Here is a 14,028-nt window from a genome sequence, read left to right as displayed (position 1 = left end):
ACTAGGCCACTCCAAAGTCTTCATTTTGCTTTTTTTCAGCCATTCAGAGGTGGATTTGCTGGTGTGTTTTGGGTCATTGTCCTGCTGCAGCACCCAAGATGGCTTTAGCTTGAGTTGATGAACAGATGGCCAGACATTCTCCTTCAGGACTTTTTGGTAGACAGTAAAATTCATGCTTCCATCTATCACAGCAAGCCTCCCAGGTCCTGAAGCAGCAAAACAACCCCAGACCATCACACTACCACCACCATATTTTACTGTTGGTATGATGTTCTTTTTATGAAATGCTGTGTTACTTTTACGCCAGATGTAACGGGACACGCACCTTCCAAAAAGTTCAACTTTTGTCTCGTCAGTCCACAAGATACTTTCCCAAAAGTCTTGGCAGTCATCGAGATGTTTTTTTGCAAAATTAAGACGAGCCTTAATGTTCTTTTTGCTTAATAGTGGTTTGCGTCTTGGAACTCTGCCATGCAGGCCGTTTTTGCCCAGTCTCTTTCTTATGGTGGAGTCGTGGACACTGACCTTAATTGAGGTAAGTGAGGCCTGCAGTTCTTTGGATGTTGCCCTGGGATCTTTTGTGACCTCTCGGATGAGTTGTCTCTGCGCTCTTGGGGTAATTTTGGGCGGCCGGCCACTCCTGGGAAGGTTCACCACTTTTCCATGTTTTTGCCATTTGTGGATAATGGCTCTCACTGTGGTTCGCTGGAGTCCCAAAGCTTTAGAAATGGCTTTGTAACCTTTACCAGACTGATAGATCTCAATTACTTTTGTTCTAATTTCTTCCTGAATTTCTTTGGATCTCGGCACGATGTCTAGCTTCTGGGGTGCTTTTGGTCTACTTCTTGGTGTCAGGTAGCTTCTGTTTAAGTGATTTCGTGATTGAAACAGGTGTGGCAGTAATCAGGCCTGGGGGTGGCTACAGAAATTAAACTCAGGTGTGATAAACCACAGTTAAGTTATTTTTTAACGAGGGGGGGGCAATCACTTTTTTTCACACAGGGCTATGTGGGTTTAGATTTTTTTTCTCCCTAAATAATAAAAACAATCATTTAAAAACGGCATTTTGTGTTTACTTGTGTTATCTTTGACTAATATTAAAATGTGTTTGATGATCAGAAATATTTTGTGGGACAAACATGCACAAGAATAAAAAGTCAGGAAGGGGGAAAATAGGTGAGCGAAAATGCTCATGAACATTTTTCACACATCTATCCATCTATATATATATATATATACTGTATGTGTGTATGTATTTAGATATATATCTGTAAAACGGTGTCTTTTTGCAGGACTCAAGTCATGTGTTAGGTGCGCATCCTGGCCCCTTTACTGACCATGGGCAAATGTTACACACACCAGGTGTGCAGGTGATACGCAGGTTCATATATAATGTCCACACAAGCTACGCTGTCTAATTTCCTAATTACTAACAGTAACACATTGTCACTTGAATGGCACCAATTCATCTCCTGTGCAGTGTGCAGGGTTTTGGGGCCAGAATTAAAAAATCTGTACGACACACCTGCGCCTCACCTACTTCACCCTTATTTACTTTTAACTGTAAAACTGTTGCCCGCAGCATGCCCGTATAGGAAAAATATGCATGAACAATTTCGCTCACCAAGTGCTGTTTTATCTTAATTTTTTTTCTTTTTTTGGACCCTGCATGCCTAGTACAGGTTTGCTCATTCTTCACCCCCAAACAGCCCTAAGTTGTGGCTAAGGCCTAAACTTAGGATAATTCAGTCCAACAATAAGGACTCTTGGACTGTGCCATGCTTGTTTATTGGGTCCTTTAGTGGTCAGCCAGTGAATTAACCCGGCTCAGCTACCTTTGTTTTAAATCTGCCTCAAACAGGAAGTCATAGGGTTGGTCTTTAGTTTACAAAGCCCGTTTTAGTCACTTTATTTATTCATTCATTCATTTTTCTTGACCACTTTGTCCCTTTTGGGGTCGCGGGGGTGCCGGAGCCAAACCCGGCTACTGATGGGCGAAGGCACCCTGGACAGGTCACCAGTCTGTCGCAGGGCCCTTTAGTCACTTTAGTTGTTGCTATGTTGGTAGCATATGTCACATACTGTAAACTTTAAAACAAGAATAAAGATAAAATGTTGTAACAAAGACGATTATTATTTATTTATTTATTTATTTTACAAAAAAGTGTTTTGCAAGTTGGGCTTTTTTGCAACCGTTTGTTGGAAAAATTGAATATAGACCTACAGAAAAGTGACTTGATTTAGCAACAAACCTCAATAGCTATTAGATGTATTGCATCCAGCTGCAAAATATTTGTTTCCAACTGAAATTCTGTTTGGAAAAAAAGTTAAAAACACTGAAGTACATCAAATCACATAAGAAGCCACTAAAACATAAAAATAATTTTGATTTTCAATGTATTAATTGATTTTCTAAATAGATTTTCAATGGTGCTTTCAGAGAACCTCAATATTTGCAGGCTCTGAAATTTGATTTTATTATGTTACCATTAGGAACTGAATCTTTTCTTTTTTCTTAAAGTGAATGTTAATTTGGCCTTTTGTCCCCTAAAACTATGATAATTCCAGATAAATTTAAGATTTTCTGATTATAAACCCAGACATTATAAACCAAGAAAAGGTGAACACTAATATAAAGTTGTAGTGGATTCTGAACAAGTGTCTGTCAATCAACTTTTGTCATCAAAACATATTAAATCCATCTTCTATTTAACATTTCTTATTTTTAGCATTCAAAACTGCACTGAGGTTATGTAAAAAGGCTTTTCTAGTTCAATTCTGTTGTTAAATTGTAAACTTCCATCCTGTCTGACATCATACAATGTTCTTCATTTACTCAATTCAAGTTCACATCTCTATTTAGTGCCAGACTGTTTTTCCAGATATTCGTATACACGATGCAACCATGTGAATAAAAATACTTCTCTATCAGAGTGACACCTGAGGGCTCAAAAGTCAGAATAACTGCCTAATTTCTCTATCTGATGTTTTTAAATTAAAAAAGCGTTTGGAGCGTACCAATTCTGACAGTTTATCTGCTGATTGACCATACAGGAGTCTAGATTTATGTGTTACAAGTACTGGGAAACCTAAACTAGTTTCCGAACACACAAATAATGCAGGGCTTGGAATGTCGCCGTGCTAAAGCAGACAGATGGAGAGTCAGTTTGAGGGGAGGAGCTCCGAGGTGAGGCATATGCAGGCTCCTGAAAGCCCTTCGGCTAACCCACTTTGCTTGACCCATCTCGGAGCCCACTGAACACATGAACCTCTAAACATTCCAATATTAACTGATGCTGCATCTATTCAAGCTTTTATCACTTTGGGTTCAGCACTAGAAGGGGAGCCATTCATAGTGCAGCCAAGATCTATTTTAAGTATGCCATCTCAGGTCTGGGTTACCTAGAGTAATGTTTGGTGTAGTTTGTTCTGGACAGATTAAAAGGGAGATATCTTGTATGCTCATTTATAAATCAAACTGTGAAAGTTTACCAAGGATGAGTCAGATGTTTCGCTGTCTTAGTTTAAAAATGATCTATATGACACCATTGACCAAAATCGCAGGGAAAGTGTATCGTACTAGAACCCCCAAAAAGTTTACATTTAAGGGTAACCAAACAGTAATTACATTTTTTTTGGCTGTCGAACATTATAAATTTGGGTTTAAAAGTTTTGACTGTTGGTCCGTGCCACATTTCTGACAATTTAAAATAAACGTAATTCTTGAAAATATAGTCAAAAACCGTCTGAGTGCTGCCCCCTACAGGTTGAAACTATGTATTACAGTTGAATTTTGTGATTAGTCAACTGGTGTAAGTCCCACGTCATTTCAGAAGTTTCACACCATCATGCTCTGTAGCTCCAGTATGAAAGCCCCTCCCATCTTTGATTCGGTGACAGTCGGTTGTTATCGTGTTAGCTTTAGCACGGCTACTGGCTTGCACAACTTTGCTGTGGACTTGGAAGTTAGCCAACAGAGGTCGAGTGCAATTGGCCCTGAATCCACCGAACTCTTTCCTGGTGATGGGATTTTTGATGAAGATTTTACTCGGGATTGTTTGCTTAAAACACTAGGCTTTATTAGCTTATTCTACTAATGTCATTTTACCACTGAGACCCCTGTCACTGGCATTGTTGTTTTAACTCTCATATTGCAGCCTCGCCGTTGGGCATCCTGTACAGAGAAAATCCTCAACCTCCACAGAAAGTTCTGTATGTACTTATATTATTATCACTATATCACAATATATAATCAGTGGTGAAATTAGCACAACTTTGCTTTACATCCCTTTTCATTATTAAAGACGCAGTGAGGCTTCTCTTAGCCCCGCCCCCTTTTTGCATTTTTCAAATCTAGGCTGAGAGGAGTTAGCTTCCAATTGTCCTGTTATGTTACCCTTTAAAAAGCCAAATGCGTATTGTGACAAATGTAACAATTGGTTATTGTTTTTCTATATTACGCCAAACTTTTGTATAAGCCATTTGAAAGGTTTTTCTTAATTGTTACTTGCCTATTGGAGAATAAAAAAATCTTTTTTTTTTTTTTGGTCTGTTTTGTAACACAAATTGTACATCAAACCAGGTCCCAAAAAAATTGAGTTGTATTGCTGGATACCCAGTTGCAAATATGGTCAAAACCGCCTGTGTGCTGCCCCCTACAGGTTGAACCAATGTGTAACATTTGAATTCCGTGATTGGTCAAACCATTTAAGTCCCACGTTATGATTTTGCAGCTCCAGCAATGATAACAGTCCTGTTCCAAAGCCCCCCCCCCCCGACTGGATTTTAAATTTCGGCTGTGGGTGGAGTCAGCCTCCAACTTCCCTGTTTGGTTACACTTTAAGGAAAGTCAGTAAATGAAACAACACACATTGGTGCCTGTTGACTCTATAAATACTGGCTTTGTTGAGGTATTCATTGGTTACGATCTTATACAATATGTCCCCCCTATTTTACCAATACAACTATATACAACTGCTATACAACTTAGTTGAACCTATCAGTTATTTCATAGAAATTGCTAAAAGTCTCAGATTTTTGGTGGGTATGGGAAAATGGACAATTGACTGAAAGATTTTTACAGCCACAAATCAAGACATTTCTGCAAAATTTTCTAAAAAAAAGAAAAAAAAAGAAAGCTACACTTTAAGTACTGATACACTTTTTGTGTCAAAGTTGGCCCATTCTCCATTGGAGTACATGGGACTTGTTTGCTTCACAAGCCCCTAGTGGTTTCTTGGTGAACTGCACCTGGTTTCTCTTGCTTTTGTTTACAAATGAGCTTCAATCCTCAATTCAAAGGGCCACGTTAGCATAACTATGATAATAAGTGAAAATAAATAAATGCAGGAGGACAGGTGCTTTCTTTGTCTTCAAACTTTATTCTCACATCAGGTTCTTCAGGTACACAAACAGTCACAATCACAAACACTTTCAGTCTTTTTTTTGTTTTCTTTTGTTTTTCCAAGGACACAACCAACAAATGAAGTGAGTCAAACACATCGTGTCACTTCCCAACTTGTGCAGACAGTTATGCAGGTTTCTATGTAGCTGAGGAAAAGAGGAGACTGACCTGAATTCTGTCACTTCCTGCTTTGCGTCAGAGCTTGAGAGTGCAGGACAACACCGACCAGCATGCATTGCAGCCCGGCGGGTTGGCCTCCATTCACACTCCTATCTTTAGTGTCAGACATAAGGACAGCTCTAGATGGCTTCTGGATCAATAGTATATGCATCTCACTGCACTCCACTGAGACTGAAAAAGCAGCAGAAGTGACTATGTAAATATATATATATAATTTTTTTTCAATATATCTCTATATTCTATCTATATAATGAGTCTATGTAGCATATATATATATATATATATATACTTTAGAAAGCTGTTTTTAAACATTCAGGAACATTCACTTGACCCTGTGAATTTTTTTTCTTCATAAAAAAAGATCAACACAGACAACAAACAGAGCTACATGTATTAATGCCCCCCCCTCCTCAAAACAAAAATAAGAAGCAAACATAAATGTCTCAGTGCTGGCCCGGACTGGACCCTTCACAAGCATATAGACCAAAAAGACCTCTGTATAAACCTACAGTATAAAATAGCATATTTATCTGGACTTGACAACAGTTTATATTTACTTAGTCTGGGTGCACGAAACTCCACAGGTGCATACATGAGCTGGCAACGACAGGTCAGCAGGTTACTAAATCATAAACAGTACTCACTTATACAATCACCAGTTAGATAGACCCTTGGCATGTCACTAAACACACATGTAGGCGTAAAATCAAAACTCAGCTTAGCGATGATGCCACACATCATAGATGACCACTGTGGGCTTGTATCCTCTTCTGTTCTTTTAGAAGGCCACAAAGTGTCCTTTGGGTGCTGGTTTGGTGGCTTTAGTAAGACTGTGAGCTGCCAATACAAATTCCTAAATCTTTCAATACTTGAGACTAAAACGTAGTACAGATATGGATCTTTACCATCTTTAATAATTTAAGGCTAAGGGAGGATTTTTATTTTTTACTATTGCAATGCTGCGTTAGTTTCTGTAAGTGCTATCCAGCCATGCAAAAATTGTGCAGGATTTCATAATAAAAGACTAAAACGTGAACTCCTCAGAAATCAAAGCAGATCTGATCCTTAGACCTGACCTGATCTCAGCAAGTGAGCTAAAAACTAACACATCCTTGGATTCAGACAGTAAACTATGGAGTTAATAGAAAAAAAGATTTAGCAATCGTCTGTGGATTTAAGTGTGCAGAAGCCGCATGCATCAAAAAGGAAGGAGTGAAGTTAAAGAGTTAAAGCTAACATTTTTGGATGATTCAAAGGGTGACAAGCCTCGAAAACAGTTTTACTGCTTGATGGATTACACTCAAAAAAAAAATTAAAAAAAAACTTTGCAATCATTTTTTCAACAGGATAATAAATAAAAGTCTCAAACTCCTAAAGCAGGACAGTGCAATCAAAACAGTAGGAAAATGATACGTTTGAAGAGCTACAACTCAAACTTTCTTTTTGTTTCTTCTTATATTTTTCATTTACAGGGTTATTTATTAAGTTAAACTCAAGGTGGATTTACACTAGTACGTCCGCGATCCTTCTCCGTTGCGTTGACAAAAACAAAAATAGAACATTCATTAATCAATAGGAATGTTTACATCGCCTTTGCTTTGTCTGATGTTCGTCCTTCTTAAGTTCTAGATCCAGTCTGTCGATGCGTCAATTTCGTGACATAAAGCCGGAGAAGTGGGAAAAGGAAAACAGATTTCAAAATAAAAGCTTCCGTTGTACTTTCAAAATAAAAATTTACAAAATGTTATTTTATATCCAATGTTGATGTGCTCACGCAATAATGCACAATAACACCATCCTCCATCTTCACTGTGGACGAAAAAAGTTTAATTTTGGAAGTTTAAAAACGTAACATCATTTATAACATAAAACATACACAGTAAAAATGTGAAACATTTGATCAATTAACAAAAGCTTTTTAATCTGTTAAGTTTAAAAATATTAATTTTATCAAATTAAATTTTCGCTTTCTAAATTAGTTTAATTTGATTAAAACTAATAATTTAAAATGTAACATATTACCGAACTTTTGCTAATTGATCAAATGTTTCACTTTTTACAGAGTCCATTTACCATGGACTTGGTGCTGCTTGATAGGGGGGTGGCAGGACAAACACCGTCTCCAGAGGCCGGGGGGAGGGGAACGGACTAGAGACGCAGCAGAGACAATGTGAAGTAATTGGGGGTCATGAGGCGGACTCCCCAAGCAATGCAAGTGAGATGTACCACAGACGCACCGGTGTATCTCCTGACTTTAGGTAAATAGATGATATTTGATAGACAGAAAGAACAAAACAAAGTTTGACTTTGAGGTGAACTTGCTTGGAGTTCAAGTGTTCTATTGACGCGTAATGATCTTCAACTGCTCATGCAACTTTCTTAATCAATATCTCCAAATAAAATATCCCAGTGTAGAAAGTTATAAGGAGTTATAGTAATTTAATTGTAATACCGTAACTAGTTCTAATACCTCATATCTTGTGACTCATTATACCTAAAGTTTAGATAGAGTCTACTCGCTTTTTACATACCTGTATGGTGAATCATATATAAAAAGGTTTAATGCAACTTTTGAACCATGTGCTGATGATTTTGAGTGTTTTTGAGAAGGAGCTACATTAAAGATCTAATCTGGGCTTGGATCAGGAGTGTCCAGACCCCCGTCTGCCTCCCACTCTTCCTGCCCGGGGTAGGAGCTCAGAGCATCCCACAGCAGGCTGGACTGTTCACAGTGGTGGTGACTCCTCCAGTGCTCCATAACCATCTCTTTAGTGGCCAACACTTTGCTGCAGAGCACACAGTTAAAAGCTGCCCCTGCTGCCAGTACGCTAAAGTTCCCAGTGGTATCTAGTAGGGATGCTGTTCCACCGCCCTCCCCAAGCTTACCACAGTGCTGGGACATAATGTGCTTCTTGAGCTTGAAGAGGGAGAAGAATTCTTCATCACAGCTGCCACACTTGACCAGGTTGCGCTTCTCATTTAGCTGTCGCCAGTAATGAGCTGCGTGCTTCACCAGCTCGTTCTCAGCATCGCGATTGCCCAGCGTTTGGCCATCGTGAGGCTGGGTGGGAATGTTTTCTTCGTGCACGTACAGCAAATGCATCTTCATGTCAGCAAAGGTGGGAGTGACGGCCTGGCAGCGGCCACATTTGATTTGTAGCTCCACAGGGTCTTCAGGATCTTGTTCTGGCTCTGGTGAGGCGTCTCTGGTGAGAAATACATAGACAATCCATCATGCATGCACAAAACCTGCTCAAAGGGTAAAGCCATTACCTGTTTGAATCCTCGTGTTGGCAGACTGATGGCTCCACCGTCAGCACCACTTTATGAACCTCTCTCAGATGACGAAAGTACACCCCCACGTATCCAAAAGCCTTCTGGCAGAACTCGCAGCACAGCGAACGGCGTGGTCGGACCTCGGTGTGGTGAAGCTTCATGTGAGTGCTCAGGCTTCCTCTGTGTGCGTATGCTTTGCGGCACAAGGGGCAGATGTAGGGCCGACTGTTGGTGTGTGTGTTCATGTGGCTCTGGAGGTGGTGCTTGAACTGGAAACAGCGGCTGCAGATGGAGCAGCAGTAGAGCGGACGGCTTCCCAAGAACATCCTGGGATGGGACCCTCCTCTGAGGTGGACACTGACCGAGGCGGGCTGTGGGAGACAGTCAAGGACTTTGGTTGTCGTAGCGATCTGAGGACTGAATAGGAGTTCCTGTTCTTTGCTATTGGGAGTAATGGCGGGTAAGCTAACAAGCTGGGGAACGGTTTCCATCACCAGCACAGGCTTAGGTCGAATGGTGCGATATTTCTTTGAAATGTCAAACTCTTTCTGTTTGGAACTTGGAATAACTGCTGGTACTTTCTCAGGAGTCCTTCTTCGGAAGAAGGACAAAGACCTTTTCTTTCGAGCCTCAAAGGCCAAAATGTCTTCCACGGTTTTCCTCTTTCTTCCCCTCTTTTTGCCAGGAGGTTTTGGCAGAGTAACAGACACGGGTGTGGCCTTAATGTGGGGCTGTTGAATTAAATTTGGTACCTGGTTCTTGGTTGTGGCTTCAGTCGACTTTAGTTTCTTGGTTGGACTTTCTAAGGGGTTCTGTAGTCCTGACTGTACAGAGAAATTTTTCCTTTCTGGGGATCGACTATTGGGCTTGTTCACTGGGATGAGGGTACTCTTCATTTTAGAGTAGGGTAGAATGGGCAGCTTACCCTTCGGTGGAGAAGGAATAATTTGGACTGCTTTACTGAAAATGGCCGGTGATAGGACAGCAATGCCGCTCTGAGTCTGAGCTGCAGTAAGTTTTGACAGCAGACTTTGATTTTCCTCAGAGGGTTTGGTAGTGGAGCTTGTGGCAGCAGCAGGAGTAGGAAACTCAACCTTTTGAATGAGGCTTGCAGGTCGTTCTGAGCTGTCGGGCGTCGGCTCCAGCTGAGAACCTTGATAGAGGACAGCGTTTTCTGGTAGGAGAGCACTGACAGAGATGTCCGAGGAGGTTGGGTCAATGAGAATGACCTGCTCCGAAGGCTCCTCTTTTGGTATAAAGGTTTCACTTGCGTACTTGGCCTCTTGTATCTTCTTCTTGACTCCACTCACCACCGTCTGAGTACTGGAGGCCACTTTTAAGTTGGAAGCCAGTGTTGGGGATTTTACCTTATCAGAAGACCCCTTGTTCCTCATCGACTGGTATCTGGGTATTGGTAACTTGAGGTTCTTCTGAATTGTCTGGGTTTGTTGCTGTGGCGTCTGAGAAGATACAGCAGGGGGGAGCGCCACCAAAGAGAATGTACCTTCTTGACCTGCTATTTGCATGAGTGCATAGTTTTGTGCGGGCACAAGGATGGACTTGGGGCTTGAGGCAGTGGTACCCTCGGGAAGGACAGATGGAGGTTGGCAGGGCAGGGCTGCAGGGGATGGGGAGGGCACCACAGCTGGGGCCTTGGGGGCAATGCTCCGAAACTGAAGGCTCTTCATCTGATGGGATGGTCTCTTTTGCTACCAACTGCAACAAAGAAAACAAGAATTGAGTTATGCTTTTGTATCCAATTTATGACCACGGCAGAAGGACTAGCTGAGGTTTCTTCAAAAAATTTCCGGTCTTGATTGAATAAATGTGACCTCAATGTACACGTTCTCCATTTTTTAATGGTTTCATCACTTTGCGAGCCAGGCAGAGGCAGAGACAAACATGCTCTGACAAAAACTACATGCATTTGTACAAGTGTGACAAGCTGTCCTATTATCCATGCATCTTTGGTCACACACAGAGCCGTGTCTCTCCCCCGGGCTAAGGACAGACTGCCACCTTTGATATGCACCCAGCATGCAGCCATGGTACACGCTGAGGATCTTAAAGGGGCTCATCGTGCCCCCCCACCCCCATTTCCTGGAACAGTCAGTCGGTGGAGCGTGAAAGTTGCCCGACGGCGGCAACTTTACCAGTTGAAGAGGGCCTCTGTCTCTTCTCCCCTTCCACTGACCAGCTCTAAAAATGTGTCCAAAGGCAAAGAGGATGCCCCTTGAAAAAAATTATACCTTGCTCACTAATAACATTTCATGCTTTGCCGATGGGGATGAGGCGTTTCTTTACAGGATTTCACCTTTTCAAACTGTGCTGATATGAATTACTGCCGAATTCTACGGTGGGACTGTAACCTCAAAGGGAGCTTTAAACAAGTCTTTATTATCTCAATCTACAACACCGTTTCCTTCCATCAATCAAAAGGTATGGTTACACAAACAGAGGGGAAAAACGGCCTTCGTTTATATCAATACCGCATCTTTATATCAAAAGGAGAGATTGCAGCGGAAAGCTTCAAAGGGCCTAATTGTAAGCAGACCCTGAGGTTCCAATTCCACATGATGACCTGACTTTCAATAGCAGCATTTGATCCAGCCAAAGTTCAAACTCCACACCATAACGGCGATTGGCACAGGGGGCAATCTGGAGGTGTTACAAAAGGAAAACGTCCAACGCAGTCATTTCCACATGGACCAAAAAAAAAAAAAAAGATGTTTAATTTCATTCTAAAGCATGAAGCTCCACACATTCCAGTAAAGAAGAAAAGAAAAAGTGCTCAGGCATATTGTTTAACAGCTGGAAGTGTTTCTGTGCAGATTATTTATATAGTGCCCCTACTGCATTATGACTCCATAAAAACTAAAGATTTTCATCCTCTGAGCGGATAGCTGATTTCACTTCAACTGTGACTTTGGCTGAACATACAACAGAAAAAACATCATAATGTGTGTTCCTGCTGGCAGATGAGGAAAGAGGTGAAAGTATATTGGAGGAAGGTAACGCCTTTTAACTCAATTCTAGAATGCTGAAGCATAGAGCTGAACTAGCAGAAAAAAGTTTATTGTGTCAAGAAATAAAGAGTCAAATTCCAAATTATGCCTATCACTGCTGTAAGGTTAAAGGGTAGCCAAACCCTAAATCTATTTTTTGTGGCAATTGAACAGTGTTTTGGATGCGCAGTTTGTATGCAATAAAACTCTGCTTTTTTACAACTTCAGACTATGATAGTACAGACGAAACAGCCATTTTCTGAACGTAATTTTTACAGGTCTAGGAGTCAGTGAAAGCACTGGAACTGAAATTACCACCCTCATCGATTTTGATTGGTCCTTGGTGTCAGCCCTGCCCCAACAGGGCCAAAAAATGTCAAACTGAAATTTTCAGATTCGAAAAAAAAAAAAAAAAGATTTGAAGTTGAAATATTGAGTTTTGAAACCTAAAATATAGAACATTTGAAGGTTGCAATAGTTAAGTTTATTTTAGAACAGCAAAGGTTTCGGACATTTTTTTGTCCCCTTACAACACACTTTCTACGTTTTTTTTTCAGACATGAACATTTTCGCACTTTTCTCTCTTCTTTAAACTCTCAAAACCTTTGTAGAAAAATAAGTTTGGTATTATAAAATCAAAACACAGATCTGATTGCGGTTGAAGATGTATGTAACTTTAGCGAACTGCATGTGCTGAGTCTCTTTACAGGAGTCACTGGACAGAAGAGTTGATTGACAAGATCAACAACAAACCAGGTTGCAGAACACAGTGTACTGTTAAAAAAAGCAATCAAAATTGTAAAAAATCTGTGAAACAGCAAAATCACGAAAAGTAAACTGAGATTTAGCGAGGGAACAATGTATAATGAAAAACTCAAGTGATGCAGAAGTGAATGGTAAATAAAAACGAGCATGTCTTGGTTTTGTACGAGCCTGAATTGGGTTCACAAACAGCCACATTACAAAACATTTGAAATATTTTAGTTAGGGTTGGGCAATAAATCATTTTATATCAATAAATTTGAATTTGTTGAGCTAACAAGACACCTCCTACAATGTTTTATAAACATTTTTACTGCTTGTATTTAGTTGCATTTGTACTTGTACTCAGGCCAACTTCCAAAGATGTTAAAATAGAATAATTTTCGTTAAATAAATTATGTAATTTTTAATTTCTGTTAAAGAAAGTGAAGAAAAGGAGAAAAAAATGGACTAAAGTCAAATTTGGTGTAAACAAATGAAATATTTTCCTTTTTGGCCATGTGGCCCAGCCCTAATATGAGGATGATATTCAAAATGAGGTGACTAATTGACAAAGATATGCTTTTAGCTATGTACAAAGTGCTGCTGTCAGGCTGGACGGGTTTTCACATTCCTACTGGAAGGCATTACATCCTCGTTTTATTCCAGTCTGAGCTCACACCGATATCCCGAGGCCCTGGAGCCATCGCTTTTAAAACACTTGTACTTTCTGAGATGTATCACAGAAGAACTCTGATACACGAGACAAGTGAAGGAGACACGGCCTCAGGCCACATGTAGCTCTCCTCCTTCCTGCACGGATCAACAGCACAACCTCTGTTACCGCTATAATCCCGGCTGTATTAATATTTGAAGCCAGCACTCTGCCCGTTATTCCCCTCTGTGTGGATACTTTTAGTGTGATGTGTGCATCTATCAGCCTAATGAGCAACTTTAACAACTACACGGACATAGGAGGAAAAAAAACATGAAAAAGATGAGCAAAGAGGTTTTTTTTCCAGGTACTGATGTAACTCTCGCTGTCTACTTGCCCTGTCATCATTCTGTCTCCTCAGGAGGATCTTCAAGGAAAGAGAGGAGAAAGCAAGTCACTCTAAGAGCCTCATTCTGCTGATAATGATCTCCGCACATGACAGCACACAGTTTGAGCAAAGGCGAGGACAAAACAAAGGTCAAGAATCATCAAAAAACATCTTTTTTTTGGCTTGTTAAGCTTCTATTGTAGCTCCAACACCTCAGCAACAAGTTGTAGCTTCAAACTTAGTTTAGAACACATTTATAGAAGTTTATAGGCCCTTACCAACAAAAATACTATCAAAATGTTTAATTTTGTTTATAAATTTTGTTTTGGGACAAAAACCTGAATTATTCATGTGAAACCCCAAAAGACTTCTATCCACT

The 14,028-nt window shown here is 40.4% G+C and overlaps 1 protein-coding gene across 3 annotated transcripts in view; it reads right to left on the bottom strand.

Moving 5' to 3' along the window:
* Positions 1-5,361: 5,361 nt before the first annotated feature.
* znf438 (zinc finger protein 438) overlaps positions 5,362-14,028 on the bottom strand; it is a 65,124-nt gene continuing 56,457 nt past the window's right edge. For 2 of the 3 annotated variants that reach the window (XM_024279605.2, XM_024279604.2), the window contains exons 3-4: positions 8,858-10,576; positions 7,530-8,790 (exon numbers count right to left, since the gene is read on the bottom strand). In XM_024279605.2, coding sequence (XP_024135373.1) covers positions 8,211-8,790; positions 8,858-10,548 — 2,271 coding nt within the window. In that variant the 5' untranslated portion in view covers positions 10,549-10,576 and the 3' untranslated portion in view covers positions 7,530-8,210. Of the gene's footprint in view, positions 5,756-7,529; positions 8,791-8,857; positions 10,577-14,028 lie in introns of those variants that run through there. The other variant, XM_024279606.2, reaches the window with a different exon arrangement.

Source organism: Oryzias melastigma, linkage group LG20, assembly GCF_002922805.2.
Source record: "Oryzias melastigma strain HK-1 linkage group LG20, ASM292280v2, whole genome shotgun sequence".
NCBI lineage: Eukaryota > Metazoa > Chordata > Actinopteri > Beloniformes > Adrianichthyidae > Oryzias > Oryzias melastigma.
Note: the sequence above shows the minus strand (reverse complement) of the source record. Positions and strands in the feature narration are given on the sequence as shown.